The 16,851-nt window shown below is 38.0% G+C and overlaps 1 protein-coding gene across 2 annotated transcripts; it reads right to left on the bottom strand.

Moving 5' to 3' along the window:
• Nucleotides 1–1,267: 1,267 nt before the first annotated feature.
• On the bottom strand, nt 1,268–14,812 carry casr (calcium-sensing receptor). 2 transcript variants are annotated; one of them, XM_067439909.1, is made up of 8 exons: nt 14,636–14,812; nt 13,777–13,944; nt 13,306–13,449; nt 7,673–7,979; nt 6,377–7,216; nt 5,992–6,222; nt 5,177–5,300; nt 1,268–2,698 (listed from the first exon to the last, which is right to left on the bottom strand). In XM_067439909.1, the coding sequence occupies exons 4-8, from the start codon at nt 7,943–7,945 to the stop codon at nt 1,554–1,556; spliced, it is 2,613 nt and encodes an 870-aa protein (XP_067296010.1). In that variant the 5' UTR covers nt 7,946–7,979; nt 13,306–13,449; nt 13,777–13,944; nt 14,636–14,812; the 3' UTR covers nt 1,268–1,553. The 2 variants fall into 2 exon arrangements, with proteins under 2 accessions (XP_067296010.1, XP_067296009.1); XM_067439908.1 differs by lacking the exons at nt 13,777–13,944; nt 14,636–14,812 and having other exon boundaries at nt 13,306–13,569.
• Between the last annotated feature and the right edge of the window lie 2,039 nt (nt 14,813–16,851).

The following is a 16,851-nucleotide window of genomic DNA, read 5'->3' as shown; positions in this document are numbered from 1 at the left end:
ATTAAACTATAAATTAGGGATAATTACATACAACAAATTCAAATCCCATAACTCTATAGTAAGCACATATAGTTCATTATTGTTACTCACTAAGAGGTACACATTGAAAAACGTAACCGAAAGAACTTAACACAATTTATTTTTGTGTCCATGTTAGAGGGTTAGGGTAGGATTGGGGTTTGGTTAAGGGTTGTTTGCATTAATGCATAATTTACTGTTATTACTATGGCAAGTACATGTAACATGTAGCAAGGACTCTGTAAAATAAAGTGTTATTGGTATTGACTTAGTTATGCTTAGGTACTATAGCCTAGTTATAACAGCAAGTTAAATAACTGAGTTGTGCAGTGTGTTAGATCTGACTTGTAGCCATAATAACTAATAAATAACATTATTAAAACAAATATTCAAAAAGGCTGTATTGTATGTAGGGTCATCCTCAGTCAACAACAACAACAAAAAACCTCATTCTGAGAATAGCGTACAGGCAAAAAAAGAATGTGTGAAGTATATAATCAACAGGTATGTTACATGTTGAGCTGGAAAGAGGCCAGCACTTTGTCAGGTTTAAATCCTTTGTAATCTCAGAGCTTTTACCATCTCTGAAAAGCAGTCGGATGTACTGTAAAGCAGATATGAGTTGTATTACAGGCTCTTACTTTCCCTGTTTGTTTGTAAGCTCTTCTATGAATGACGTTTCCTTGTTTTAAAAAGGGGTGAATCCTCATATGGCATGCTTTTTTTGAATGAGCCATTGTGTTTAGAGACCAATTTTCCAAAATGTTGCAATGAATGATTTATAAAACGTCTTTATGCACAAAAAAAGTTTCCTAAATGCATCCTTTTTATAAATCCCAGTTCATCTTTCAATTAAAGTGCAGTCAACTTCACCTACAGACTGGCAAAGAAATTCAACATCCTCTTCATTTAGCTTATGCATAACAAATTTTTTCACATCAGTTTCTACCTTTGTAAATCCAGATTTGTTCCTCAATTTTGAAGTTGAAGATGGAATTAAGTATCAAATCTAATCAATCCTATGTGTGTGTTGTATAAATGTTGTATAAATGAGGCCCCTGGTTCATGTACGTGTACATCATTTTAAATTACTAAAGAGGACAAGGACAACTTTCAGGACAAGGATTTCAATTAACACATTCCTCCTCTAAAGCTCACATGTAAACTGAAGACATACTACAACTATTATCAAGGGACTAGAAAATCACATTAGATATAAATCAGGTGTTTTTGTTTTTATTTATCTGCTTGTGTGTTACATTTAAGACATTTAGAAGATGCCTTAGAGTGATGTGCCTAGGAAAGACTGCTGTGGTCAACAAATGGCTTGCACGCAAATTATTGTTTTGTGTCAGTGAGGTATGGCAGGTCGAAGTATTGTGGACAGAGATTTGTCTGTGCCTGAAGACTGGGAGGGGCTCTGGCTGTTTTCACATTTAGCAGAGGTTGATTCTAGAAAATGACTTTTGGAGACTGATACGTACCACCACTGATTACAAAACCAGACATATTCTTTACCCAAAAGTTTTTGTTTATCATTTCACAGAGTTCTTTCTAGCTTCCTCAAAGCTTAAGGAGAGACTGACTGTTCCACTTCCAAAGCTCACCCTTGGTTTATGACTATGTCTGCGTGTAGAGGGGGACTCTGTTTCATTCCCATTGGTCTTCAGGCTGATCGATGAGGAGGGCGAGGAGGCAGAGGACCCACCCACACTGCATGACCTCTTTCTGGAGGCAGAGCTTTGTCGTAGTGTCGCCTTCGCGGCTGCTTTGAAAGAATGGGCTGCTGTGCTACAGCGAACCTCCTCGATTGTGTTCCTGGATGGTTTGAAGAGAATTATGTACACCTTGTTGAAAAAGATACAGGCTAGCAAACTGAAGCTGGAAGCCAGAATGGCAATGACCTCAACCGCTGAGACGAACTTGCCATACGTGCTGAAGTATGCAGGGATGAAGGAAATCCAAACGATGAAAAAAATGAGCATGCTAAATGTTATGAATTTGGCCTCTGTGAAGTTTTCAGGAAGTTTCCGAGACTTGAATGCGAAGAAGAAACAGATGGCAGCCAGCAGGCATGTATAGCCAATGAGGAATCCCAACGCCATCATGGAGCCCTCGTTACAGGTGATAAAGATAATTTCATCAATGTCATAGTTTTTGTAACTCCCTGGTGGAGCATTGTACAACCAAACCACGCAGATCATCACTTGGACAAATGTGAACAGGAACACGAGTAAGAACTGCAGGTTCAGACCCCACCATTTACGGTGGAGACTGGTGGGGATTTTGGCTTCAAACACTAGCAGGACACGATTGGTTTTAACAAGAATACAAGAGATGCATAAAACAAAGCTGATTCCAAAGGCTGGTTGCCGTACACGGCATGTCCAGTCCTGTGGTTCACCTATGAATATAAGAGAGCTAGAGAAACAACAGATAAGAGAGAAAAGCAAAAGAAATGAGAGTTCTCGGTTGGATGCTTTCACAACTGGAGTATCACGAAATTGCACAAAAACACCCAGCACAAAAGCTGTTAACAGAACCCCGAGCACTGCAAATAAGGCCAACGCGATCCCAAAAGGCTCGGTCCAGGACAGGAACTCGATCTCCTTCAGAAAGCAGGACGTGTGATTACCGTTAGACCAGGAGTTGTTCGGGCATTTAGCGCAAACACTGGCATCTGTGGAGAAAAAACAAACAATAACATTTCATTGTTTTTTTATGGGGGAAAAAGTACAATATTCTGATAATTCCTTTTCATGTTAGTTCAAAGTGCATTATTAACTAATCTTAACTAACTTTTGATTTAAACATTTTTTTTTATCAAATGTGCAAGTTGACTATAATTATGATTAATAAACGCTGTAGAACAGGGGTAGCCAATTCTGCTCCTGGAGAGCTACAGTACCATCCTGCAGACTTTGGTTCCAGCACTGTTCCAACATGCCTGTAATTTTCAAGTAATCCTGAACACTTTGATTAACTGATTCAAGTGTTTGATTAGGGTTTGTACAAAACTCTGCAGGATGGTCTCCCTCCAGTGCTGTGCCAAATTGCCCCCTATACCCTTAAATAGAGCATATTTGAGAGGGCAGCCATTCGTAGTGGTCCAAAACCATAGTGGATGTTATCAAGGGCATTCATTCAAACCCACAATGCACCGCAATAACGAGTGTACAAACGATGTACACTCAATGGCTAGATAATACCCATAATGCACTGTGAGAGTCACGCTGAATGAATTCCTGCGTCTCGCCAGATGGCTCCCGCAGCTAAATCATCCATTGATCCATTTTCCAAATCACTGGTCCAATGTAGGCACAGCTTTATATCATACAGGTATAAATTCCTTCTAAATTGATTAAATTGTTTTATTAAGGTTTATACATGCTAGTTTCCATTGACAGTTCAAGATAAATCTTTTCATTACTACCGGACCTGCCAGTTTGAATGAATGAGGCATTTATATAGCGCTTTTATAAATACTACTGTTCACCCAAAGCGCTTTACACTTATGACGGGGTCTCTCCTCAACCACCACCAGTGTGCAGCATCCACTTGGATGATGCAACGGCAGCCACAGTACAATGGTGCCAGTGCGCTCACCCCACACCAGCGATAGGTGGAGAGGAGAGAGGGTGATAGAGCCAATTCAGTTGATGGGGATTATTAGGAGGCTATGATTGGTAAGGGAATTTGGCCAGGACACCGGGGTTACACCCCTACTCTTTTACGAGATTTTTAATGACCACAGAGAGTCAGGACCTTGGTTTAACGTCTCATCTGTAGGACGGTGCTCTTTGACAGTATAGTGTCCCCATCACTACACTGGGGTGTTAGGACCTACACAGACCACAGGGGGAGCACCCCCTGCTGGCCTCATAAACAGCTCTACCAGCAGCAACCTAGTTTTCTCAGTTGGTTTCCCATCCAGGTACTGATCAGGCGCATCCCTGCTTAGCTTCAGTGGGAAACTTGGGTACAGGGTGTTATGGCTGCTGAGTTTGCTAAGTTTCATATGATTATTTACTCATTATTGAGCAGTTTAGTCCAAATTTACTCACTTGTTTTCATTCACTCCTTCAAGTAGACTATATTAGTGGAGTAATGTAGGGAATAGTATAGGGTATGAGGTATAAGGGGCTATTTCGAACACAGCCCAGGAGTCCTCCTGGAGAGTTTAGCTCCAACTCACCTGCCAGAACGTTTCTAGTGATGATTGATTATTGAGTGAACAAATCATTATTTTAAGCCTGTAACCGGTTGAGTCAGTTCACAGAATAGGACTGAATCGAACTTTAGTTATAGGTTGATAGGCACCGAATGAGCCATTGAGCTTGTCCAGATGGTTTATTAAACCAAAGAACCAATTTGAAATGAACAAATAAAAAATAACCTACTCCAAAAGAAGCAAATGAGATGGTCAACATTTTCTAAGGGTTTGTTCATTGTGAACGGGTTCTTTGATTCAATACGCCATCAGGATGCTCGTTGGCTTATTCAGTGCAAGGAGATTGCGTGGTACTTCGATCAGTCTTGAATCCTCAACCCAGAACTAAAATTCCATTAAATTCAGTGAACTGACTCAACCAGTTACTGGCTTACAAGAACAATTCATGCAAGAATCAAACATAACTAGTTCTTAGAGATCCTAAATCAGATGGCGTTTCATTTAGAAGGCTGCACCTTCCGGAGGCCGCACATATCCTTGAGGCTGCTTCATTTCACAAACGTAACCATAACATTCTCTAAAGGCCTTGACAGCATCGAACTGCAACTATATATGACAGGATACCATAGTAATGAATGATGCTGAATAACAAAATTCACCAAAAAGTCAACAAATTCTCTTATAAAAAAAACATGTCAGTTCATTGGGTGATAAACTGTTTCCTCATAAAACAGTAAAACAAAAACAGTTTATTCAGTAATCTCCATTGACATCCATTCAAAAAACCTGCATCCTCAAGAGTGTTTCCGCAAAATGATCTTTTGTTTTTGGCTAACCCTCAAGGCTCTGTATTGTGAAGGGGCTTTGTCTGAAGTCTGAAAGTTTGTATATTTTAATACTTTCTCTTTTCACCGTTGTTGCTTTCACCAGCAAAAAAAAAAGACTGTTCTAATAGAAATTAACTTGCAGATTCCTTCATTTGCTAACCTTTATGGTCACTGTACTCCCCATCCGAGCACTCCGTACACTCGAAGCAGCATGTAGGTTTGCCATCAATAATTCCTTTTCTGGTTCCAGGTTCACACTCATCGCTGCAGTTGGAAAATGGTACCTGGTAAAGATAAGAGAAAAAAAAATATTGTCTCATCTCATGTAATACAACAAGTCACATTTGCTGCTGTAACTGACTGGACAAGGATCCTTTGGGTTTGCCATTAGTTAAAGGGTTAGTTCATCCAATAATGTACAAATAAACATTGGTCAGCTAACAAACATAAAACAAATCAAATATGGTGAATGGAAACTAAACTGTACTTGCTTTATGCATGAGAACAAACCTCATTGTTTCTTGAGGAAGCTTAAATGTGTTGCCCTGACACGCAAGAATGAACCTCATTGGTCCTCGCACACCATGCTTGAGCGTCCTTTTATCACACTAGAGAACTCAATAAATGAGTGTAATGTGCTCTGCTAAAGGCCAAATTAGATTGTGTCTCTTCAGAAGACTTTGATTAAACTACTCAATTAATATGGATTTCATTTTGAAGCATCAGAGTGTGGGGTTGAACTGAAGTCATTGAATAGACTTTCAATGGATGGTCAGATTTCATTTAAACTAGCTTAATTTGTGTTTCGAAGATGAATGAACATTCTCTGGGTTTGAAAAGACAAGAGTGAGTAATTGATGACAGGATTTTTATCTTTGGGTGAACTATTGCTTTAATAAAGGCTCTAAATGCATAACATTTTCTCTAATCGAAGTGCTAAGAACTTCAGGTACTGTGTGTTTTATGCTTCCTCACCTCAGTAAGATGGCCGTTCCACAGTATTTGTGTCTTGTCAATGGAAAGTTTGGCCCCGTTCTTGTTATGTATGCTGTAATAACCAACTTCCTTGAATACAACAGACCCATCCTCAGGTGATCGATGCCAGTTTATAATAGTATAATTTGCTGAGAGCTCACTGCCATTGTCAAAACGCACCCTCTCCCCCATGCTGTCTATAAAGTTGAGGTGTCTCAGTTGTTTCAGAACCTTTAAGATTTAAGAAAAGAGAAAGGCATATTAATATCATTACATATATTTATGAAACTTTCCTTGAATTGAGAAGAGCAGAGGGGAATCTTCTAGAATACAGTAAATTCTTGTGCAGCTTACAAATATATATGAAGTATGGCAAGTAACTCGCCTGCCATGCTTCAACTTTCCGAATGTCTGCACATGAGCCATTAGCAAACAGTCCTTTTCCAGGTGTGCAGGTAAGTATGTCCTGCAGTGCCTGTGCTATGGCATAAACAGCCACGTACACATTGTAAGAAATCCTTAGGTGTGTGTAGTCCAGGTACGGTGTCTCAACACTTGCAATGTCCTCTTCACCAGTGCACAGAGGTCTGAAACTTGTACTGCCATTTTCACTGTCCTCATTCCTTGGACTGTCTTCTAGGTAACAGTTAAAAGTCTCCTCCCAAAATTCCCTCACAAATTCATTATGGCTGGACTTCTTTGGATGGACTTGCTGTAAGAATTCTTTAAAGCCGGGTATATGCCCAGCCCTCAGTGCAAAGCCAATCGTTCCACCCATGACATCAAGGTACTCTGGCTTGGCAACCAGGCTAGAGCTGGCCCATGCCTCACTCGCCAACCAGACGCGGTCTGTGACGTTTCGCCTCACCATCTCTTTAATAAGTGGCTCAATATCTGGTCCACTAGCAAACACAGCAATGACCCTGGCGGTTGAGTTTTCGATGCGGTCTGCCACACGGCGAATCTCAGCTTCATCAATGTATTGTGAAATTAAAACATTGAGATCGATGCAGATGTCCCTATGAAACATTTCATTCTCAAACTTTTCAATACCCGGACGGCCATATTCATCATCAGAGGCGATAGCAATCACCCAGTTCCACTGGAAATGATCAATGATGGCAGCCATAGCAATAGCCTGATACTCATCTGTGGGAATAGTTCTCATGAAGGATTTGTACTGATTCTTGTTGCTCAAAAGGCGACTGGATGAAGCATAGCTGATCTGAAAGACAGTAGAGGAATATGAATAAAATATAAAAGGAATGTTGTTCTTTTTTCCAAAATCCCCTCTGTAAATACCTTTAATGTTTCAACAAAATTAAATAAGTAATTTTGAACCTGACTTTATCCAATGTTCAGATTACTTTTCTGGATATGTATGCATAATGATGCATTATTTATATATTTAAACATTTCATAGAACTTGTAATACAAAGCAATTGTACATAATGTACTGCGATTAATCAACTAAGGACATGATTATAACTATTAGTTAAAATCTTTACCCAATCCACCTGTGGTTTCTTACCCTAAAGCTTTTATTAAAGGTAATCTAGATGAGTATAATTCAGTTCATGTCTTTAAAATCTTATTCAAAATGAACTGATTCATTATGTATTTACCAAGCACATACCCCCAGAAACTACTCTAATTGAAGATGCTTAAATTGCAAAAGAACCTGAGGAATGTAGAAGAGGCCCACTAGGTCTGCCACAGCTGTAGACACTGCAGATCCAGACGCCCCAACCACTGCAATGGTTGATGGGATGTTTCCTGTGCAGTTACAGAACTCATCCAAGTTGAGTGAATCAATTTTATTCTGTGCAACAAAACTTAGCGATGCCTCCAGGGCCTTCGAAACAGTGTTGCATGTGTCAAATATACGGTAGCCAAGCGTGATGTTTGGAAGAAGAGTAGAGCTGTTGTTGATCTCCTCTATAGCAAAGATCATAGATTGAAGCCAACGGAATCCACGAAAGTTATATCTGAAAAAGAAAGTGACGTTCTATAAGGAATCACACTTTGGGTCATATTTGTCATTTACATTACTCAAGTTAAAGTTAAAAATAAGAAATGGAGCTGGCTAGAATTTTTAAACATATAATTTGACATAGACATGCAATCTTTTTATTAAATTGTACTGATGTGTATTGGTGCATTTAAAGGGATAGTTCACCCTAAAATTTTAATTGTGTCAATTACTCACCCTCACATTTTGATGAAATCTGAGAGATTTAGTTGGACAAAAAGTTCATAAAGAGATTGTAAAACTAATCCATATGAATTGAGCAGTTTAGTCCAAATTTTTTTGACGACACTATCACTTACTATGATAAACAGATTTAATTTTAACATTTTTTTTCATCATCCAATAAACAGAAGCTCAACCAAACAGGCTTGTGGCCTGTTGCACAAAGCCGGCTTAGGTTTTAACTCAAGTCAACACAAGGTAAGTTTGCGGTTAGATTGAGCATACTCTGTTTTTTTTTCTGGCTTATGAAGGATTGGTTTTTAGCAGTGTACATCACCATAGTAACTTACACTACACGGCTAACCACGGCTGTACCATGATGGTAGTTTAACAAACTCAGTGTTAGAGGATTAGTTTTGAGTTGACAAAACCAAACCAATGTATTAAGGCTTTGTTGGTACCATGATGCTGATCATCAGCTTTCTCTGTCAACTCAGGCTTTAAACCTGAGTCCAGGAGTTTAGCAGTGACATCAGCAGTGAACAACCAATCACACGCTGTGGAACTGAGATTCACTTCTCGCGAGTGAAGCAGTGAGATTAATTTCTCTCTTCTGCAGAATACTACGATTGAAAAATATTAAGAATTTTAAAAATGTTGCACAGTAAGAAAAGAGCCGTTTATGAAAGAGGACAACTTAAAGAAAAAATATTATATGTCAATGCCAGTAAAAGTTATGAAGTTTGTTTAGTTGATATATAGAGAAAATTTTACATTTAAGCTCAGTAAGCTTCTTTTTAAATAGTTTCATTTATTGATTTTAAAGCTTATTTGTATGACTTTATCTAGGCTATTTATATTATTTTTAACAAAGAGCCAATTAATGACTGATTAACTAAAATGATAAATGTGTAATTGATTCAGGGTATAATAATTACATGAATTATACCTAAATCATTCAAAATTATTATTATTAAAAATAAGCATCGTTAAAACTCAGACACTTTAGTCTTTAAAAACCATTTGCTATGTAGTGACTTTTAATTTGGATTAGAAACAGGGGGAGTGGCTTTATTGCATCAGAAGTGTGTCACTTTAGTGTGTTAGAGATTCCAAACCGGACCAATCAGCTGCGAGTAAAACCCACACCCTTTTATATTATACCAGTCCCTCCATATAAAAATAATTATGGTCAGAAATCTTTTTTTATACATACACCAAAATCTGGAATGATATTCCACATCACATAAGAAAAATACCATCCATCATGTGTTTTAAAAAGTCCTACAAACAGTTTCTTCTAAACAGTTATACTTGTACTCACTGATCATTTATTTATTGTCCTGGTTCGTATTGTTTTGAATTGTTGTTTTCAGTCATTTATTTGTTTAGCCTGTAACTGTTTGCTAATGTTTTGTGTGCGTGTGTTTTATGTTCTGCAGAACAGGAACCTGCTGGAAACCAGTTTTTAAACTGTAAGGCCGGAGACACTGCAAGCGTGGCGTTTCTGCTGCGTGTCAGCCGCGGGGCGGCTGCCTGGCGTTTTCTCTGTCTTTGCACACCAGAAGCGTGTCTGACGCGGAGCTGCTGCTGCTGGGAATCCCTATACTTCATGTTAAATATAAATAGATTGCCTATTGATACAGCAAAGACAACGTCGGCAGTAGCCTATTGACCATACATATATATGGTATTGACGGCAAAATAGGCTACAGAATATTTCGTTCTGTATTGACAGGTTTAATATTTCAAAATCGATAATTATGTTGTTTTTTACTATTACAAGTAGGCCTATATCTGCATTTATGTTAACCTACAGACTTTCAAACATGAAAATGTCATGTATTAATATGTATTTGTGTCAAAATGGCATATAAACATCTTTTCCTATGCTATTTTGCCTAGAAACGCTTCCAACACGCTCGCGTGTCGCGTGAAAAATAGGCGTCTTCTATTTGAAGCATGCACGCGTTGACCGCGCGTGAGCCGCGTGGCTGACGCAGGCAGTATGCAAGCTAGCGGTTTTAAATGCCTGATCAAAAGTTGTTATACATGGTTCTGGACAATCAATTGTTTAAAAATAACTAAATAATAAACTAATAAACTATGAAATCATTGCCACACTAAGTACACACGCAAAACATTCATTTGAAATATTTAATTGATTGCTATAATGGGAGCAAAAACATGTTCTGAATAATATACTTATATAAGCACTTATAGCTTCCGTTATATACTACTAATATATAAAACATATGCTTTGTAAGACATTAAAGACTATTTTAACACAATGTAAACAGTAAAAATCAAAACGCGATTGTGTAAGAATTGTAATCAGGCTCTGAACAGATTACCTATTAAAATTTCTTTCAGCCAATAGATTCGCTCTGGGGGTCCTTGCGGACACGATTTTACAGGGGGACAGGATTTTTCATGACACCGGTTAACATCAAGGGGGTAATCTAGCGCTCGGAAAGCGTTCCACCCCTAGGGGCTGCCATTGCTAACCAAGCCATCACCTGCTGTTAGCATCCCATTGACTCCCATTCATTTTTGAGTGACTTTGACATTGAATAACTTTACATCTGAGACGTTTAAAGACTCCATTTGTCCATTGTTTATTTCTAAAGAAACACGACAATGCATAAAAGGCTCCGTTACCTTGTATCTTACACTATCGCCCCGCAGAAAATGTTTTTGTAAAAATAGGCTAACGATTGCGTCATAACCAACGCGACTCTGTCGCACAGTTGAGAAATTACCGTATAGACCTGAGGAGACGCTCGCAGGCAATCTTTTACTGTCTATGAGGCAGTCGGGGGGACGTGGAGACAAAGTCTGATAAAGTCAAGGGAGAAGAATGGAGAGAAGCCCATAGTGAGCCAAAAGCAACGGGAGAAAATATTTAAACAACGTGATTCAGCTTTCACTTTCCACAACTACTAGAAGACCTACAGCTGTCAGACAGGAGGCTCACGTCACATCTACGTCGTCAAGCTCAGTTTGAGCCTGCGCAGTTCGCTCAGCCATCAGGAAGTGAGTGCTCCTATACTGACATCACATTCCGCCGTTGACGTCAATGGGATAGCTCAGTCCATTTCTTTTACTGTCTATGGTTAACATGGGAGCCGAAATAAAAACGGACACGCCACGCAGCAGAGACGCTCACGGCACGCTTGCAGTGTGTCCCCGGCCTAACTTAAATGTTACTTTTTTAACTTTCCTGTATAATAAATGAAATGAACCCCTTCTATCTCTCATTCCAAATTAAAGCAGTTTTTAGTGAAAAAAAAAAACTTTAGAGACAAAATTGCTTATCTTTTGGTGCTAATTATTTGTTACATTTATATTATATGAATTATAATTACTTTTAATTCATATAATTATAATAATAATTCACAAGTAGCCAAATATTAATATATGCATTCATAATTCTTTTAAACAACGTGTATTCATTTGAGCTCTCTGTGACCCTATAATTATTAGGCATATTTCTTTGATTCACATCATGCATTGATATAGACAGATATTCTTTTAGCTGCCTTCTCAAACTGTCACTGCAGAAGCAGTTTTTATTCCTGCCTTGTAAACGCATTTCATTTCATCATCATTTTCAAAACAATTTCTCAATCATCAGAAAAGAAGTGAATTGCACCATCTCTCTTGCGAAATGGAATCAAATGTGATTGGCTGTTAGTTGCACGTTTCACACTTTTAGGTGGATGCGCTTCAGAGCTAATCGCAAACTCTGGATTAAACCTGAGTTGACAGAGAACATTTATACCAAGCTTTGAGAGACCGTTGAACTTGCTCTAAACCAGGTTGCATTTATCTGGATTTGTCAACTCTAAACCTACTCTGAAACTCAGTTTGTTCAGTTAGTTTCATGCAACAGGCCTCTGATGTGTGAGAACGAACCTCATTGGTTCTTAAAGGAAGATCAAACATGTGCATAATACGAGAATGAGCCTCATTGGTTCTTGCTAAAGCTCAAACGTGCTCCGTAACACGAGAATGAGCCTCATTGGTTCTTGCTAAAGCTCAAACGTGCTCCGTAACACGAGAATGAGCCTCATTGGTTCTTGCTAAAGCTCAAACGTGCTCCGTAACACGAGAATGAGCCTCATTGGTTCTTGCTAAAGCTCAAACGTGCTCCGTAACACGAGAATGAGCCTCATTGGTTCTTGCTGAAGCTCAAACGTGCTCCGTAACACGAGAATGAGCCTCATTGGTTCTTGCTAAAGCTCAAACGTGTGCATAACACGAGAATGAGCCTCATTGGTTCTTGCTAAAGCTCAAACGTGTGCATAACATGAGAATGAGCCTCATTGGTTCTTGCTAAAGCTCAAACGTGTGCATAACACGAGAATGAACCTCATTGGTTCTTGCTAAAGCTCAAACGTGTGCATAACACGAGAATGAGCCTCATTGGTTCTTGCTAAAGCTCAAACGTGTGCATAACATGAGAATGAGCCTCATTGGTTCTTGCTGAAGCTCAAACATGCTGCATAATACGAGAAAGAGCCTCATTGGTTGAGAATGAACCTCATTGGTTCTTGCTAAAGCTCAAACGTGTGCATAACACGAGAATGAGCCTCATTGGTTCTTGCTGAAGCTCAAACATGCTGCATAACACGAGAAAGAGGATCATTGGTTGAGAATGAGCCTCATTGGTTCTTGCTGAAGCTCAAACATGCTGCATAACACGAGAAAGAGGATCATTGGTTGAGAATGAGCCTCATTGGTTCTTGCTAAAGCTCAATTTAATTTAGCTGCCAATGGAGGGACTGAAAGGTCTCAAATTTCATCAAAAAAAAATCTTATTGCATTCTGAAGATTAACAAAATTTTTACTGGTTTGGAATGACATAACGGTCAGAAGTTCATGACAGAATTTTATTTTTTTGGGTGAACTATCCCTAGAGTGAGTTTTTCATGGTTTGAAAAACCTTTTCCCCCAAATACATAAAACACACAATTATATGATAGACTACCTCATTAAATTGAATGGAAGTATAAAAAAATATATCTATGATGCAAAAAACTAAACAAAACTCAAGGTTTAAAATCACTTAAGAAAACCATCAACCACATCTGGAGAAACGGATCATGTGTTTATACCTGACACATTCAGTTGACTCTGGCCTAGCTGCAAGATCCTGGTCCTTGGAGGCCACCCCAAAGTGTATTGGGAAAAGGCCTCCCAGCAGTATGTCGCCTGTCTTCTGGGCCCTCTGATATGGGCCATAGGTAGAAATTACACAGCTGAAACCCAATAGAACCAGGTAATGCAAATAAAACTTCAGATGAAACCTCATTGCTTCAGTTGGTTTCTAATGCAGCCTTCATGGAGCAAGGTAGATATTAGCAGGGCAGCAAGTCTTGGAATTATCACTAGTTTTCGTCAATCCCCAAATTCGCCAAACCAAGCCAAGCCAAGCCAAGCCAAAAAAAAAAAAAAAAAAAAAAAAAAAATGTTAATAAAAATTAAAATGCAATTCCTTTAGTTGATGGAATCAACAGATAAGCAAAGTGTCAGATGAACCAACACATTCTTGAGTGAGTGGTGAAGGAGCTGGGGAGTCTACCCACATTGCTGATTATGTACAGGTTTATTTGCAGAGTTGTTGATCTTTTCGTTCCTTTCTCCAGTAAATTCCTCTCCTGTTCATTATGTGATGGATTGAGGAAACCAAGGCCCATGAAAGTATTTTGTAGTATTTTGATTCACCACAGTGTTTGGTTGAAAGCTGAATATTCCTAAAGAAAACATAAAAGGGATATTTAGTTAAATGAATAAAACAGTAAAAATAATGAATGTTTATACTGATGCAACAGTTCTTGAATTTGATTGGCCAAGCAGCAGTGCCCGCCCACTTTTTCAGCTGCCTTGGTTTGGGGATATTTTCCCTAAAGCCTTTTTTTTTAATTATCCATAAAACAAACCAGCCAGCTACAAGGTGAATTACAACATTTCAAACTTTGATTTTAAACAATTTTTTTGGGGGGGAAATCAGACAAAAAAAAAAAAATGGTACAAGACTGCGTCCTTTGTACAGAACTATTAGGCTCAGATCATTTTGTTTTAAAAATTTTTTTGAAATAATTGAAATCTTAATTGAAATAAAATTAGTTAACAAAAAGATAAAATCCAAGATTTGGTGATACAACATGGACATTTTTGGGGTTATATGATTTCAACACAGCATAAGTGTTAAGTACAATTTGTGATATTTTATTTTTTAACTTGTTTGGACTGTTCAAGAGTTAATACATTTTGACAACACTGGTCTAAAAATGCAACACAGCTATTTTATTTCAGAGATGTTTTACACCACTTGCTGAATTAAAATATGAACAGAGGAGCTTGTGTTTTTAGTAAGGTCAGTTTTTGTTCAGATCTGAAATACCCGCACGATTTCTTTTAGGTTGAGAGTTCCACATGACTAACCTTCCCACTGCTGGATCTCTGTGTGATACTATGGCCAGTTTAGAGTCACTTCCCAGGTGTAACGTTTTAGAATCCAGCTCATTAACTCTGGAAATATGCTCCAGCAGGATTTGGCTATTTCACAAAAAAACTGGTCAAGTCCCTGGAAAAAAGGTTAAGGGTGGTTTACGTAAGAGAATGGGATGCATCTGCAAATTCAGAGTACTGATGAATAAAAGTACAAAAAATATATATACACATGTACTCATAATCTAGGTTTTTGAAGTCTCCTAGAATGTAATGTACTAAAATATACAATTAGCCTCATCCATGAAGTATTGCACAAATGTCTGTAAATCATTCAACAAACCATTTGTCCAGAAATTGTTGTAATAACTCAAAAATATATTTTTATTAACTTGTAGTTTCATGAATGAGGTCCCATGACAAAACTGCTAAAACTATTTAACTACATACAAACAAGCCATTCTTCATCATATAATGACCCCACAGAAAATGCATATAACCAACTTAAACATCTCTCTCTGAAACTTAGTGATTATTTCCTGCCTTTGATAAAGGAAAATCATATAATATTAATATTTTTTAAAAGCTTTATATAATTCACTTTGCATTATATATGTGATGAGCATTAAACACAAAGATGCTTACCTTAGTAACAAAAGCATCAAGACACGAATTCCATACAAAAAGAAAAAAGCAAGATCACTTCACACAACACCTACTGAATAGTAAGACAAATTACAGCGGAAACAATCATTGGTAGTGCTGAACAATAATTTTGTGAATAATCAATTGCCTCTACTTTGAATGTTAGATCATTTTTTGAGTTCCTCCATTAATGCTGAGTGCTGCGACTGAGTGTGCTGTTCCTATGAAGAGGGTGAAACATTAACCAGAGCCATCAGTCCATTTCCTCTGGCTGGTTATAGTCATCCTGTGGTCACTCCTATTTCAGTCACCTCCAACAACATGGCCGAAATGTTAAAACAGTCGCCACACTTCAAACCCAAAAGAATGCAGTGTTCTATAATGCAGATTCAGCCTAAAGCAGAACGTCATATATATAAGAAATATCATCTCCCTTATGGTGAAACAAAGGGCAAAAAAAAAGAGAGTATCCACTAGTTTAAACAAGTAGTGCTGATCCAAAGTTTCTCTTTGTGGCTAATCTTAAAGGTCAGTTCACCCAAAAATGAAAATGATCCCATGATTTACTCACCATCAGGTCATCCTAGGTGTATATGACATTATTCTTTCAGACGAATACAATATGAGTTATATTAAAAATGTCCTGGCTCTTCCAAGCTTTATAATGGGAGTGACTTGTTGGGTCATTTTTGAAGTGCATAAAATATTAATATCCACATTTAAAACTTTATAGACTAAAACAACTAGCTTCCGGCAGTCAGCGGTACGCAAGTCGGCTTGTGCTAAAAATAACCCTTGACGCATACATATTGACGAACACAGAAGCACATGGGTTAAAGCAAAACAAAATATTAGTGATGAATTTAGAAGTCTAAACGAGAATTTTTAAAGAAAAAATGGCAGACGATTTTGACAAATAAGAGAAGATGGGATTGAGTTTGTTGCCCAGCCCGATCGGCAAGAAGCGTCAAAGCTCGAGATGCTCATGTAAATTGCACCAGGGGTTACTCTTTTTACACAAGTCATATAAGCTAGTTACTAGCTGCCAGAAGATAGTTATTTTACTATATAAAGTTTTAAATATGAATATATTTTTTCACATAAACACACCACTTCATTTCAGAAGGCCTTTATAAACCCCCCGGAGGCATGTGGAGCAGTTACATGATAGATAGATGCACTTTTCTAGGCTTCAAAATATGACCCAACAGTCAATGCCATTATAAAGCTTGGAAGAGCCAGGACATTTTTAATATAACTCTGATTTTATTCGTCTGAAAGAATAGTCATATACACCTAGTAAGATGTCTTGAGGGTGAGTACATTTTCATTTTTGGGTGAAATGATCATGGCAAGCACTCACTCAAGCACATCATGCAAAGCTTTACTTTGAGGGTTTAATATAACGCAACAAATTGTTACAGTTGTTGAAGCATGACTTTCTGTATAAGGGTTATCGACACATTTAAGGTTTATTTTCCAATGTGGTGCATTGAAAGCAGCATTAATGTATGTGACCAATTATGAGCCACCATAGCCATTTCAACAACAGTTCTCATGTTTTA

Source organism: Pseudorasbora parva, chromosome 3 (genome assembly GCF_024679245.1).
Source record: "Pseudorasbora parva isolate DD20220531a chromosome 3, ASM2467924v1, whole genome shotgun sequence".
NCBI classification, from domain to species: Eukaryota; Metazoa; Chordata; class Actinopteri; order Cypriniformes; family Gobionidae; genus Pseudorasbora; species Pseudorasbora parva.
The sequence above is the reverse complement of the archived record's forward strand: the minus strand, read 5'-3'. Positions and strand labels throughout refer to the sequence as shown.